This window comes from Takifugu rubripes, chromosome 12 (genome assembly GCF_901000725.2).
Source record: "Takifugu rubripes chromosome 12, fTakRub1.2, whole genome shotgun sequence".
NCBI lineage: Eukaryota > Metazoa > Chordata > Actinopteri > Tetraodontiformes > Tetraodontidae > Takifugu > Takifugu rubripes.
The window spans coordinates 3,108,912-3,125,000 of record NC_042296.1 but is presented as its reverse complement, the minus strand read 5'-3'; the positions used below and the strand labels follow the sequence as shown (position 1 = coordinate 3,125,000).

Sequence of the window (16,089 nt, the reverse complement as noted above, 5' to 3'; positions counted from 1 at the left end):
GTGTGTGTTTGCAGGTTGTTTAATTCAGGAGTTATTTGATGCTCTAAATTGATTCCAAGCCTTTTGAATGTGACTAAATTAAAGGCATTAACAATCCCATCAACTGTCTTCCCGCAGGACAAACTGTCTCTTGCAGACAACAGATCCCTCACTTTATTTCCATGATCTCCATCAGCTCTTCTCACGACTCACACGATGAACACCAGACTGTAGATATAATCCAAACGCTCGCACCAGAAGTCGGACTTACTTGTTTTGAAATGTAAACTGAACGTTTCACTGACGTGCCTCGCTGTGGTTCTATCCCCAACTGTCAGCTGATAAGTAGATCCATTAAATGTCCATTAAGATATTTAATTAAAGCTCAGTCATTATTCAGCCGCTGCATAAACATGAAGGAACAAGACGGAAGGATTCTCACCTGTGGACCAACACTCAATTAAGTATTCAGCTCATCCTGATCTGGAAACCATATTATTGATTTTAAAGCTGCCTGAGCACAAGCTCACTGTCGTGTGTTTGTGTTGCGCCTTCAAAATGGCTTCGAGGTTAATTTCATATATTTTTCCTACACACACGTTTATGCTCAGGCTCTGCATTGGCGACATAGCTATTAATTATTTCTATAATGAATTAATCTATAGAATATGCCACTGAAATAATATGCACGGGCTCACACTTATAAAATGTGCTGATGTCACGGTGCTGAAAAAAATAACCTTGGAGATAAATAGTTCAAATGAAGTGCACCGGCGCCGAGGGGGTTTAATCCAGACGATATATGTTTGACTCCATAAATGACACCAGCAAATGTAGGAGGACAAACTCCAGCGTGGTGTAAACACCCCGACAGATGAAGTTCAAACTTCAGCAATGAAGTCAGGAATTTGACGCTCAAGTTTTAAAATTGTGACGTTTGAAGATGTTTTCAGGCACCTCGAGCTAATACCAACGGCCGATAACTATCTGTGATAGCGAAACAGCTTTTCTCAAGCACCCTTACTATATGCAAACTACTGTTCTCTGTCATATATCTCAGGATATCTGCAGCACAAGTTTTACTATAACATGTATTATTGCGCCACCTATAGGTTTATAATATTTAGGCTTGTTAAATGTATTTATTTTGGCGACACTAGCGCCGTTTGTAGGGGAAGCGGTGGGTTCCTGGTTCAAGCCCTGGCATAGAGAAAAGTTGGGAGGTAGCAGGAAGAGGTGCCAGGACACCTTCAGAGGTACCCTTGAGCAAGGCACTGAACCCCCAAATGCTCACATTCATGGGTGTCTGCCTTCATATGTTGCTGGGACTGGCTCCCACACCCTCCCCGTGACCCCGAAAGAGATGTAGCATCAGAAAAAAGAAAAAATTTAAACCACGTCAGTTCTTTTGCTGGTTTGATGTTTGATGCCAGACAACCTTCACATGACCCCAGCTGAGTCACGTCAATATGACAAAACGCTAAAGGAAATAAGGAGGGAAGAAGCTGTGGACAGTTGGGGACAGTCCTGTCCCATTTAACGTCCCCTCAGTCAAGCAGTTCCAGCTGTTCCCATATGCAGTCAATGTGGCAGATTCCAGATGTGTCTGACCATGTTACAGGATGGTCGCCCCCCCACAGCAAAGCCTCCTCTAGCGGCATCGTGACTCTTAAATAAAATGGACATCACTTCAAAACAGTTATTTAAGTTGCTAACTGAACTGATGATAAATGAAAAAAGAAACATGGGAAGCAGAGGTGGAATTTCCAAGAGATCTAATTTACTTCCTTACACACTGTGTTTGGACTGTTGGCGTTTATGTGTTTCTTCCTTCTTTCAACAGTTAATTAGCTAATTAGATCACAACCCAGCAGTCTAGCAAAAGTGGAGCACACACAACAGTGAAATTTAAGAGATGATCAATGCATTCACATTGTGACTGTTCTATAATTACACTTATTCTTGCAGTTAAGCTGAGAATATTATAATTTTTAAACATCTCGATGAGTGAGCAGGCATCAGACAGGCCCTTTTTAAAATACACCAGAACAAACCAGAGTTTCAAAGCACAAGCAACGGTTTGAAGCTCTCCTCACTGACTGATCGAATTCCTTCAGCACAGAACTGTGAACGGGCAGCGAGTCTCTTCTTTTGACCAAAGCTCTGTCCATCCTCACTGAGCAGATGATTATGTGCAGATGAGACGGTCGGACTTCAGACCCAAACCACACGTGCCCACAGTAAGCTGTGCAGCCGCGACAGACATCTGTAGCAGACATTTCACAGGTGCACCATCATTTCATCCTGTTGACACTTCAGACTCGACAAAGTTTAGCCAGAGAGTTAATCTGGAATCATTTGAACAGACTGTCAGCCAATTAGCAGCCCGGTCAGATGGCCATTTATTCTGTTGAGCGTAAGCCAGTGCTCCCACTTACTGTTCAAATTCCTGCCCGAGCATGGCTTCTGCTAATTAGCATGGTGGAAAGGGAATGCGGGAAATTTGGAGAGACCCTGACGGTCTTGGAAAGTTTGGCTGCGCCATAACTGCGACGTCGTTCCGGAACATCCGAGCTTATTTGTGTTGCTTCCAGTTTCACCGGTGCTCATTCTAATTTGTGTAATGTGATTTGTGTTGCTAAAACGCTACAGCCGATACAGCGGTGCGCTCGTGTGTCTCAGGTCACTGTTTATTAGCTGTGGTCTGGCAGTCGATGATTTCTGACCCGCAGAACTGATCCTTTAGGCCGCTGAAGGGTGTGGCGAGCCCCAGATCGACCTTGCTCCATCTGCAAGGTTTACAAGGGTTTACAAGAGTCCATCAGCTAAGTGACCATGGGTGGGACGGGGGCGTAATGCAATCAACCAATTAGACCCCACATCCCCCTCTTCCTTTTAGAAAGCAGAAGCGTCTGTAGCTTATTGTTACGGTGCGCTTCCATGATTCTCCGACGTGTCTTTGCCCCAAGACACCGACCTGGCCAACCGTTGACCTTTGTCTTCGCTCGTGCACCGATGCCGGTGCGAGAAGAAGATTACAGAACAAACAGCAGATGTCTGACACAGCGTGGAAGACCGAGCGGCGCAGGGTTATCTTAGCTGATGGACTAATTCAGAAGACGGAGGCAGGGAGGGAGATAAAGTAAGAGTCTGAGGGCGCTGGGTTTGAATTCAAAGCAGCTCCTCCGAATCGATAGAGACTTTTAGTGTCAAAGGTTTAAGATGTCTAGAAAGCACTTTTGTCCGGCGTCAGCATAATGAAAATGCCCATCCGACTGTATCTTGTGATTACTGTACATCAGCAGGATCTCGACCCTAACCTGTGACTGGCTTCACAATGAGACACGCACGGGAAGGGGGAAAAGCAAGGGAAGAGGGCCGTGTTGCTCGTACCAAATACAAATAAAAACATCAGCAATGACCCTGCAGCCATTGAGCTGGCCATAATGCTCTATGCTAAGCATTGCATACCCCACTGGCCATCAGTCAAGATAAGCGGGGAGCATTACCGGCCCTGTAACTGCAGGGAGACTTGAAAGCCTGAATCCATCCGCTCCAGCGTTTGATCGTAAAGCCAGATCACCTCTTCCACGTCTGGAGTAATGTTACCCCCCCACCACCACCAGGTGGTTTGCTCCTGCTTTATAGCCCCCTGTGCAGGTGACATGACATCACCGCGGGCGCAGATGTCGAAGGTCACATTGAGAAGACAACTCTCGGTGACAGATACCCCACCCTGGATACCTCCGACGCCTGGACGCAACCCGGCGTGTCGGCCCTGTTCTGCGTCTCTAGCTGCGCAACAGTCGCGCACCGCCGAGCCCGTGTCTGGACCCGGACGCGCCGCCGCTCGCTACGCATGTGGAAAGTATGAACCTGATTCCTGCCCTGTGGCAGCAGCCACCAATCACGACCCTCCGTCATCTCTCTCCATTACGCATTCATGAGGCTCTGTGTCTGCAGGTCCGTGATTGGCTCCTAATGAACAAACGACGGCGTTATCAGTCAGCCAACGCCACGGCAACAAAATAAGTCTGTCAGTACAAAAAGAAACACCAGTCAGCCACTGGTACGGAAACATCATTCAGCCGGAGCGGAGAGGCAGCGTAGCCCCGAGGGAGGCTGACATATTGGATACCGCTGACTGCACGGCCCCTTTGATAGGACTCCCGTAATACCCCATACCTTACCTGTTTGTGATCAAGTGCGGACATCTTGAATCGCTGCTGATAATTGCGGCCACGGAAAAAAACAGGAAGCACTTAGCAGAGGTGGAATATGCCGCTTAGCTTTTGTGTAAATAAATCCCCAAGTCCATCTCAGCGTCAACCTCGGTTTAGGAGCCATTAGTCAAGCTGAACACAAAGACACTATAGGCCTCTGGGGTTTCATATGAGCTCATAAATCTGTGACCCCCCCCCCCCAAACCCTACCCCTTTCATCATCTGTTATATTATTTTGGAGCTGGGATTTCACCAGTGCTGCCAGCTTTGTTTTCCATCGTTTTTCCGGGCTGGCCAAGTCATGAAGCCCACTGACTCCAGGACCACTACAGCAGTGATGCGAGGAATATGTGAGCTCTCGGTTCGATCCAGGTGGTCATGTGATCGACAAAACGTAGCTTAAATGTGTACATAAAGACCTTGATTATAGCTGTTGTGATAATGGTAATCTATTGATTCTTCCAAAATGGGAATTACCAGTGACATTTAGCTCTAAAATGAAGACCTTCAATTATTTTAAATAACCCCATGGAATAATGAAAATAACCCCATGTTACCAGGGGGGTGGTAGCTCAGCCTGTTGAGGACTGGGCTAAGAAGTGGAAGGTTCTCAGTTCAAGACCCAGGAAGGTGTTAATCGGGGGAGGTACCAGAACACCTTCAGAGCAATGCCCATGAGCAAGGTACTGAACCCCCAATTGCTGACATAGGGCTGTGACTCCCCCAGGGCTGCACCCTGTCTTTGCCCCCATGCAGCTGGGATAACGTTAACTTTAACCTGTACTTTGTGTCCCTAAAGCTGATAGATTTACCTTAATCCCCCTTGATATGTGGTCACTTTGATCCGTCAGTAATTAATTAGTGTCTGCGGTTCCAGCTTTGTTTGACAAATCTGTCTGACGTAAATCCCAATCTCCTTCCATCTGTTGTTTGGAGAGGAGCTGCTGTTTGCAGGCTGCAGGATGAACACGAGCGAGTTTAACTGATCTATATTCAGGCAGTATGGGGTTTATGATGCATACTAACGGGGCATTTGGAACTCACGTACGGGCAAAGACAAATTGAAAACACATTTCAATCCTGCTTTGATTTGCACCATAACTTTTGGGTTGGAAATAGAAGAGTTTAGTTAATTTCTTACTTCAAATGAGATTCATTTTTCTTAAATTAGGGCTTCAGACTTTTTTGGCCTTTGTTTCAGTTTTGGTACTTTTACTTGGAATTCTGATGAGAACAAAAGCCTCAAATGAGGTCCCTAATGAGCTGGAATGAAACAATTCACTCCACCTTTAGCAATTTTTTTAGCTAGATTTTCAGTTTATTTCTGTGTTCCTTGTTGTTTCTTTCAGTAATTTCAGGTTTGTCCTTCTTTTGAAAAATGCTACATTTTGCTTCTTTTAGCGTGAGTGCTTAGAAAACCTTTCTTATGAATAGTTTTCACTCCCTACTCATCAAACCTGAGATAAAAGGTGCTCTAAATTCCTGATGGCTTACATTCCTGATGGCTTCACAGCAATGTTCCACAAATACTCTGACTTTTACCTCAAAAATACAGCGCGAGAAATGTAGCACCTGTCATTTCAGCTGTTTTGATGCTAAACACCCCAAAAGTGTCGCTCACTAACCCTAACCCTAACCCTAACCCTAACCCTAACCCTAACCCACATGGTCATGTGAAACCGTCATGCCGGCTTCTGTCCTCATGTGACACGAGCACCTGATCAAGTTAGAGAGTGACAAAGTGTAATGTAGGTGATTTACCGTGTGTCACTGTCATTTCTGATAAACTAACTCGTTCAGCAGGAAAAACATCATTAATGTCCTTCGGTGATGGACGCTTCTGTATGTGCACAACGCTGCGGATGCTCAGCCAACACATCCATCTTACATCTGCGCATTTGCTCATTAAGGGCGGAACCATGGAGCACATTTTTCTCCTCAACAAAGTAGCCCAGCTCGGTGTCTAACACGCATGTCACATGCATATCCTCACATGTAGAAAGGGAACCGCTTTAAAGTTTCATGCTGGTAATTTATGTCCACAACATGTGAGTGAAGCTAATGTTAAGATTAGCTTAATTGTTAAAATAACAATGGCTTTAGAACCAAATCATGTGTGTGTGTGTGTGTGTGAAGGCCAAGATGATTCTTGGTATGAAGTATTCGTGCTGTAATGACCAAACTGATGTAATTGATGAGTGTGCGTTCATCAGAATAATTGTAGTGCATTAACAAGTCGATGATTTGTCATTATTTGGCGGTTTAATCAGGTCGTTACGAACCCAACTTCTGTCGGCCACTTCAGAAGACACTCATTAAAGTGATTTGTCACCACATTTTGTTCCGGACGAGCTGCATTTGTGCTTATGTTTTCGTGACTTACCTCTGCGCCGCAACTATTTACTTTAACAAAGTGGAGCAGAAAACATCAAATTTGAGCAAAGTCAAATTTGAGATCGCCCACGGGCACTTTTATCACGGCTGCGTGGACCACGATAGGGGTCTGACCACTGGCTACGTCTCTCCCACACGCCCATCCAAAGACACGCCCTGGCACCGTGGCGCCGACCCTGTAAGGAGATGATGTCACGGGCGCGGCGCCGACAGTGATCCCTGCTTTTGTCTTGAAGGAATGTGTTGTCCAACGTGCCGTAATCAGAGCATCTTGATTACAGAACTGCCTCTCTGTCACTTTGAAGAAAGCGGCAATTTCCGTTAGCATCTTTTGTTCCTAATCTGCTGGGATTTACATTTGTGATGTCTCAGCGACAGAGAGGGAGAATCAAGCTCCCAGGAAAGATTCGTGCTAAATTTTAGTAGCGTTGCTGATCTTCTTTCACTGTCTTTTCATCTCTCTTGCTGTAACGTTTTTGGTTCTTTTTACTGTACTCTTCTCTCTTATTTTTGGAGAATCTGCCTTTTTTTTTTTAATTCTATGGCCTGATCTATTTTATACCCCCTCCCAACATGTCCACTGATCTGTTTGCCTTCTTTCCCTTATTTTGCTCTCCCCTGCAGTGAAGCGATCGGTAGATTTTAAATCGCGGGGCGTTAAATTGTTCCCTGGCAAAGACTCCACCAACAAGTTCTCGCTATGTGAGTTCCCATCTTGATGTCACTGTGGCTAATGTGCTGACGCGTGGTGGCTTTGTCTTTACACTTGCTTCACGTTTGCTATGAGTTGTTCTGCACCTTCCAAAGGCTGCTCGCTTCGACACTTTTTTCGGACGCCAGCAACGACATCGTCTCAAACAAACAGCTTTGGGCGACAAGCTAAAATGGGCTATTCTGAGGGGCAAATGTGTCGAAAAGGCGGCAGCCTTTAGGAGAGCATGCCTGATCCCATCCTGTTGGACTCTTCTGGTTTGCTGTGTCGTGCATGTCTTCTGGTCATCGATCCTGTTTTGCTTTGATGAATGACAGAAGAAATCATCCCTGCTTTGATCATCTTTATTCTGTCTTGCTCCACACAATGTGCATCATCTTTTATATTATTTAACATCACGTCTAGCTCTTCTTCTCTATTTCGTCATTCTTCTCTTCTTCACTCTCCTCTGATCGCAGACCTGTCATGCAACGTTATTAAGCGTTTGAGGCGCCATTTTAAAAGCCTTTTTTAGAGTAAACTACAGCTATATTTATATTAATTAATATTAATATTTATATTAATGTTGATTATTTTATGGAAATTATATCATTTTTTAACTTTGGCATGCATAAAAGTGTCACCTTTGACCTTTAGAGTGGGCCGCAGGTGCATCAGTCACTTTTCTATTCAATGGTTAATAACTGTGGCTGTTGGTGGCACGTCCTAGACGTGGACATTTAGACGCACGTCCTCCTTCCCTCGTCCCTCGATTGTTTGGACATGTAAATCCCTCATCTGTGTTCAGCCCCAGCATCAACTTTTTGACCATTTTTATTCTTTTCTGACTTCAGCTCTTTCCTATTTGTCTCTCTGTCTCCCTCGGACACACAGGAGCACATGACACGCACAAACGTGCGTCCAGAACTCCATCTGCATGCTTCCAGATGCATTTTCGAGCATTTGTTGCATCCACCTGTTCCTCTTTTCTGCTTGTTGGCTTTGTGTTTTTGTGTCTATGTCAACGGGTTCCTGTGATACTTTATGAGCAGAATTAAAGCCAGTCGAAGCCTCCTGGCTGTTCATCAGACCTCCTGACAGGTTTAAGGCCTGATTCTACAGATGTGAATTTGCTTGTCGATTAGCCGGGTTTTTATTAGCGCTGCTGTTAATTTGTTGCGCTGTGACTCATTTAATTCTTTAGTCAAGCACATAATCAAAACCTGCCACTCTGTGCCTGCGCACGCTGTGATCATGTCGCCGCATACGTCCACGTTTGCACCGTATACGTGCCCGCGACTCCTGTGGGCTCCCGTGAGTCAGTATGCGAACAGAAACTGTAACCAGTCCCTCTGTTCTGGTGGTAATAGTCCAGATGGTCAAATTAGCCGCTCCAACAAAGCAACAAACTAGCTACAAACAAACACACACGTGCACACTGCAGCCACCTGCTGGGTTTGTTGATAAGAGCTCAACATGTGAATGCATGTTAGTCAACCCCAACAGTGGGAGGCGGTGTGTGTAAGTTAAATTTGACTAAAAGAATAAAATCAACATTCTTTACAGCACATACATGAATATGCTCTTATTTTGAAGTGAAATGGAGAGGAAGTGCATAACTGAAACCTTCCAAAGTTGCCCCAAAAATGTAAAAAAAAAAAAAAAACAGTGAATCATATAGGCAAAAGTGCTATAGAAATAATAACTGATTAATAACTGACAATAACTTAAACTACAATAAAGCTTAGACAGATATCACAGATCTTACTGGCCATGTTATATAGCCTATTTAATGCCCTTAGTGTATCCCATAATGCCTTCTGAAAAGTGCCCCCTAACCCTAAGGGAGCAGCTGGACGTGACGTTGACTCTTAATATTTATTAAGTTAATTCTTAAAGGTGCTGTAGTGCATCAACAACCAAACTACCCCTGAGTGGGCTGTATTTGGCAACCATAAACAAATGTACATCACAAATAACTGGACGGGCGCTGGCATCTATTCCGTGGGTATTCATTAGGAGATGCTATGACATGATTCAGAGAACAGGACTTTGTGGATCAGGGGTTTTTAAAGTGTTAAAATCTGATCATTACAGGGTGGGTGTTGACACCTCTGCCCCGAATCTGATTACAACACAGGCTGATGTTTAGAATCCTGGAATAAAAAGTCATTTCTATTATCAAACACAAGTTCTGATCAATTATTGGAGAGATGGACAATTAAAGAAACATTCTGTCATCAAAGTCACTGGAGTTCTTTGTGATAACGTATTAATCGTTTAGAAAAGGTCCAGGGGACACTGCCGGGACAACACCAGTGGCGCAGAAGAACGTGTGATTGACTCCAGGTTCTGTGGTGTTCTTGTCTCTGTGCAGTAAATGAAGGTGGAGTGAGACAGGCGTCCAACTCCTGCCCCGACCCGGGAGAGCCGGAGAATGGAAAACGCCATGGCAACGACTTCAGGTAGGGTCCAGGCTGCTCCCAACCAAAAAAACAGACGCTCATATTTCTGATGCTTTTACGTGCCTGAAAACGCACCTCAGCTGGGTTTAACGGCGTGTTTGTGTGCAGCATTGGCGGCGTGGTGCAGTTCAGCTGTGGGGAAGACTATGTTCTACAGGGTAGCAAGACCATCAGCTGCCAGAGGGTGGCTGAGGTCTTTGCTGCCTGGAGCGACCACAGACCAGTCTGCAAAGGTAGGACACTGCTGCACAAACGAAGCATTACATTAATTACACATATGTAATGTAACAGTAGTACAGCTCTGCTGCTACACATTAGCATGGCCCCCCAGACCAGCGCTGAACATCTTGCTCCTCACATGCAGACTGGAAATGATCATTATAGACATTAGTTATGCTGGTGGCTCATAGCTGCTGGGTATTTAACAACATCCAGAACCTGCACCACAGTGAGAAAGTGTCTTTTATGGTCTTAATGGAGGCCACTATCAACTCTATACTCATTTATTCAGCGTCCTTTATGATGAAAGTTTAGAATCTGCAACCCCTTTGAGACTTGGTACACACGTGCACACATGGGAATGACAGAGAGGGCATCTGTCATGTTAAATGGCAAACTCATTCGTCATCCTGACGCCCTTCAGTTGGCTGTGGACTGTGGCTGCAGACACCAACTTTAACATTAAAACCAATACTGTGTGTGTGTGTGTGTGTGTGTGTGTGTGTGTGTGTGTGTGTGTGTGTGTGTGTGTGTGTGTGTGTGTGAGAGAGAGAGAGAGAGAGAGAGTTTTGCAACATTGTACTGTAACTAATAAACACTGCAGGACCAAAAGGTGAAAAATGCAGGAGAACCAGTGAAAATGGAGCTGAAAATGTCCCAGTGTCTCTGCAATAAATACATCCATCACAACTACATGAAGTGCAATAACACAGTAGTATTAACCAAACATAAATCTTTATTGTATAGTGTATGATAACATTTACTCTCTCACTCTCTCATGAACAATAATATAAGTTAAACTGGACACGTTTCATTAGAGGACATTTAGGAGAAGCTATGTGATACTAGCATGTCTGCTACTTTTTCCCTTTCTATAAGCACCACTTGGCCATCTCACTTATCCATGTAGTATGTATAATGTATATATAATATTTAATGAGCGTCCTAACCTGTTAATGGCTTTTAGCACTTAGCAATGAAGGGGCTTTTAAATATAGCTAATGACATCAAGCTACTGCACTTGTCTGCGTCTGAGGATTAGCTCGGCCTCCCCATGGGAGGTACCCAATGATATTTAGTGTCGCAGATGTTGTCCCCTCGAGCAGTCAGCTCTTAAAAGAATGACCTTCGTCACCGGGAAATTCCGCCGTCAGTCTAGAGTCAGCGGGGATCTGTGAAGGGGAAATATGTGGACCAGCCGGGACACTTCCGCCAAGCGCGGCTAGATTCCATGTGGCAGGTGCGTGCTGTTAAAAGTCTCTTTAATTTAAAGCGCTCGCGCTGACACTCCCAGCAAGAACATCTGTTCACGGTGAAACTTTTTTTTTTCTTTTTGGGACACGGCCACAACAGTGTGCTCCATCTCGCTCCAAAGATTGTTGCTAAGTAACTAGTGATTATTTGCAGAGCAATGTTGGATAAAGCATCTCATCATGGAGGCCTGACTAGTCTCCTGTATAGTTTCCTCACCTCTCCAATTGTTCGTAATGGTGGAACAGTGTTTCACCACAAAGACGGGGCAAAAGCATTCCCTCTTTTTTTTTTTTTGTGCCCGGATCGTTGGTATGCAATTGAACCCTCTCCTACGCAGGTAAACCAGAAAGAGAAGCCTCTTCAGAACTCCTGTAAATCCCTAGACGCACTCATTGAGGTTGCTTGAAGGACAAGATGCATGTAATGCTGGAATCTTATCTTCTGTGACAACAAATGCTGAGGCTTTGTTTGAGCTTTGTGTCGGAACTGCTCTGAAAGGAGGCATAGAAGAAGAAGAAGAAGAAGAAGCCGCAGCTGCCTGCAACTGTAAACACTGCAGGTATGGAAAAAAAACAAAAAACAAACGGTTGTTGCGGTGCCGTAGCTGAAAGGCACCGCGAAGGGTACAGCCACCACGCTCCTGTTTTCGTATCTACAGTATGTCGAAAAAAGGGAGAGGAATCCAATATCAGGGTCTGAAAACACCTGGAAGAAAAGAGGGGAGGGGCCAGGCTGAATTGGAGTGATGGTCGCCTGCATCCGCTAATAAACCTACTTTTCTTATGTTTTTAAATTAAAGGCACTTCCTGTTCATGCATAATGATGTGATCAAGCTCTAAGACAGAGATTACAGCCACAGAACGGAGGTTAAAAACCCGTCCTGGCAGGAAAGGGAAAGAAAGTACTCTTTCGTCACCTCAGTGCAGTTTGATTTCTGTAAAGTTGTAGGCTAAAGGAAAATAAACAACCTGATTTTTTTAATGCTTCAACCACTGTGGAATAACAAGTTTGTTTTACTATACACCAGTAAGACTCCAGAAAGATGCAGGAGCCTCCAGTGGTTTGAACTGCCAGGAAAAAAATGCATTTAGTTTTAATTGAGCCACAGTAAGACAGCAGATATTACAGATATTATTCACAAACTTTCACAAATATTAAGTCAAGTTCCTTCTAAAACCTGATCAAGATATTAATTTCATTTTCCAACATGTTTGTTGTACCCTGTTGAGTCAAAATGGACTGAGATAAAAGCTGTGTCAAGCCGGGCGCCGCTCATAATTGACCTTTACTTGAAACCAGTCAACATCTAAAGTGGGAACTCATGAATAACACTGGGAGAGAGCCAGTCTGTCAGGAAAAGTCGACCTAGACGACTCATTAGGGGTCATTTCTGTCAAAACACAAATGAGTTAAGTGGTGTTTCTGGACGATGAGACAGAAAATAAAACGAATGTAGCTTGAAAATTTGATTAAGCAACAGGAAGAGGCTGTTAAAAAAGAGGAGGGGAGGGGCAGGGTCATCATCAATTTATTACACACAATAAACCAGCTACAAAGCTAAATAAAAATAAACAACATCAAAAGTCATCAAATCGCAATGCCCTTCTGTCCAGTGTGTGTGAGTGTGTGTGAGAGAGAGAGAGAGAGAGAGCGAGTGAGAGAGTCCATGTGGCACCTTGATTAATGGACAGATGGTGGGCCAGGCAGCCAACTCTCTCTGTCTGTGTGAACTAAGATCTGTTTGAATATACTCACGCAACTAAGGTTACTGCATGGTTACACAACAGACACACACACACAAACATTTGTACTTCTATCATCCTGAAAACTCATCACTAAATCCTCATTCTAAGCGAGGGCATTTTGGCTGGTCCTCACAACTTCAAGGGATTGTTTAGGGGGCCAGATGTGGGTTTTAATGGTAGTGTTAGAATAGGCTTTAGATTAGGGTTAGGGTCAGGGTTAGGGTCAGTGTTAGGGTCAGGGTTAGGGTCAGTGTTAGGGTCAGTGTTAGGGTTAGCTTTATGGGTTAGATGGCATTGATAGGGTAAGAGAATAGGGAAAGTGTGCCTATGAAAGTCCTCACAAAGGCAGAAGTACAAGAATGTGTGGGTGTGGGTGTGTGTGTGCTCTACAGCTGTAACCACAGCGAAGGCCGATGGAACGCTGCGTGCCAGCCTAATTGTGTCATCAATCATCCTTTGTGTCTGCTGGTCAATCTATCTGCTCGTGTGGGGGAGCCAGTTTAAACAGCCAGTTCAGCCTTCCTGGAGACGATTGTGATCTCTAATCTGAGTCAACATTCTGATCCAACACCTGGAGCACATTACCTCGGCGCTCCTCGGCTGTCGACTTGCTTAAACCATCGACACTGACAAACCTGGTGGAAAACACTTGGGTGATGTCAGACCCTCTTCTTTGTGTCAGTGCTTGTTGTGTCGCAGCCTGATGCTTAACTAAAATCCATCTATACCGAATACTGACGGAGTGAAAACAGAACTTTACAGCTCCTTAAATTCTGAACTTTGTCGTATGCTGAAACTATCGAGAGACATCTTCAGATCTCTCCACGTGTTGTTTTGAAGGTGAAGCTTCAGCCTAGTCTGAGGTCCTAAGTGTTCTGGATCAGGGTTTCATTTACACCTGCCGGTTCCATTGGATCAGAGACTTGTGTTCCTCGCAGTCTGTTTCTGCCCAGTCTGGTGGCTCTGAGAAGAGTCCAGAATGTTCCAGACTGCTTCCTTTTCCGATCAGAGATCTGATCATGTGCTAAACCTTTCTTGCTCCCCTTGTCCATGAAAATGACTTTAATTACCTGACGAGTAATATTTGACTGTTTGTTATTAACACAAATATCAGACGATAGCCTCTAACCTTCTGTGATGATATGAGGCTTTCATTAAAGTGATCCTCTCTCTTTGGTTACACATCCTTCTTGTCATTTAGTGTAATAAGAAATCTCCTTTTAAGGGAACGTTACCTTAATATTTAATGCACTTTAATCATGAAACCTCTTTTGATGAAGGAAGTTTATATGATCAATATATAACAATATATGATCACCTCGCCTGTCGCTCTCAGGAGATTTTTTTAATAATGCATGTGAAGGAAGTCCTTCAGTTTGATGCCAGTTTCTACCACAGTTGGATGATAAAACCCGTCAAAACACTGGAAAATCCAGAGTCAAGGAAACATTAATCTTCCTCACTGCCTATGGGGCACGCCGGGTAGGATTTAAGGCCATTAAAGGAGATTTTTTTAGCTACAGCATTAGAGGCAAAGTCATCTGTAGCCACAGATACTGAAGCAGTCGCTTGAATTAGCTTTAAGTCTTTCTAAATTTTCAAAATCTAAATCTTTAATTATGTCTACATCAAGACTTTATATTCCCTTTATATCAAGAGAAAAACACTGAACGGTCTGATTATGATGATATCTTAAACAAGCATTTGTACACTGATTTAGTTATTTCGTGGTACAAATTTAAAACTGAAATGGAGCTCATATCCCAGAGTGCTCACCTCTGCCACAACCAGCCCTCACACTTATTGACTCTGAAAGTGTCAGATTATATCACTAAACTGATTAGGGAACAGTACACATCTTCAATTTTTCCTACCTTTCTGCCTCACAAAATCCTTCTTATCTGCATAATTTCCGAACTGTGGGAAGCAGGTGTTTTCCATTAAAAGGCTCCACCGAACCCACACCATGCTGGCTTCCACCACTAGACGTCCCACACAAGGTCTAAGCCTGTTGTCATTTAGCATGTTGGTGCATTTAGCTCTTTGATTCAGTATTTTTCCTCCAAGAAGAACATGTCCATAACAGTCAACACGGGAAAGAAAACAGATTAGCTCGAGTGAAGTGTTTAAAATGAATGCTAATAATGGTGGGTGTGTAAATAAGCATCTTGTTCCCAGACACTATTTATTGTTCGATACAATATCTGCCGTATAATATATATGCAAATTTGGGTAATAAAGGAAATAAGCAAAGAGACGTTGCTCTGTAGTGTTTGCATCTGCCAAAAGAAGTTTACATAGACAGAACTAACATGAGCCACTAGAATGCATTTAATGATTTCTTTTATATAATGAGATAATCTTATGTAATTAGAGGTCAAATTAGGGGTTACACTTGCTTGTTGTTAATCACAGTTATTTACTGCATAATTTAGGCAAAGACCAGGATGTAAAAATTAACCAATAATAATATCAAATCATGTAGAAAATTCAGTGGTATACAGTTATTACTCAATATATCATGTGAGATATAGTAATATGTGTGATGCAGTTTAGCATGTTATTGTTGCTGCAGGGGGAAACTAATTATACTGCAGTGGGGGAGAATTATTAGAAAAGGAAAAATGGAAAACCGTCACAAGCAAATTGCAACAGTCCGTGCACGTCCGTTGAATATAAAAGAGGGGAAAGGGGGGAGAAGGAAGTGGGAAAGTACTTTTTAATGGAGCATAAAGTAAATCACGAGCTGCGTACAACAGCTGACAGAGGGATGAATAAAAGGTGCAGGGAGAGAGAGACTGAAATGCTGACCGAGAGACAGATTGACTTTAATATTAACTTATGAGATGTTTGCTCCTCTGGAAATCCAAGCGATAATTCTCCGTGTGCTATTGCTATAGCAACACGGCGCCCGCAGTGATTTGCCGTCCAATTCATTCCGGCCACGCTGATTGAGCTGTCAACACGCACACTGCCGCGTGACGCGCGACGCGCGCGACCCTCGCGCTCAGGCCGTCGCAGACAAATCGCGACCCGTCGGTTGGGAAACTTCGGGAAGCGCGTGGACGACGGTGGCGCGAGGATTGCAGGAATCAGTGGAAGCAGGAAGCGGGGAAACA

General features: G+C 44.0%; 1 protein-coding gene across 9 annotated transcripts in view; it reads left to right on the top strand.

Annotated features, from left to right (window-relative positions):
- The window catches only part of csmd3b (CUB and Sushi multiple domains 3b), a 210,047-nt gene that overhangs the window by 120,958 nt on the left and 73,000 nt on the right, over nucleotides 1-16,089 (top strand). For 7 of the 9 annotated variants that reach the window (XM_029845206.1, XM_029845212.1, XM_029845210.1 and 4 more), the window contains 3 exons: nucleotides 7,221-7,298; nucleotides 9,665-9,752; nucleotides 9,861-9,985. In XM_029845206.1, coding sequence (XP_029701066.1) covers nucleotides 7,221-7,298; nucleotides 9,665-9,752; nucleotides 9,861-9,985 — 291 coding nt within the window. The remainder of the gene's footprint in view (nucleotides 1-7,220; nucleotides 7,299-9,664; nucleotides 9,753-9,860; nucleotides 9,986-16,089) is intronic. The other 2 variants (XM_029845213.1, XM_029845211.1) reach the window with 1 other exon arrangement.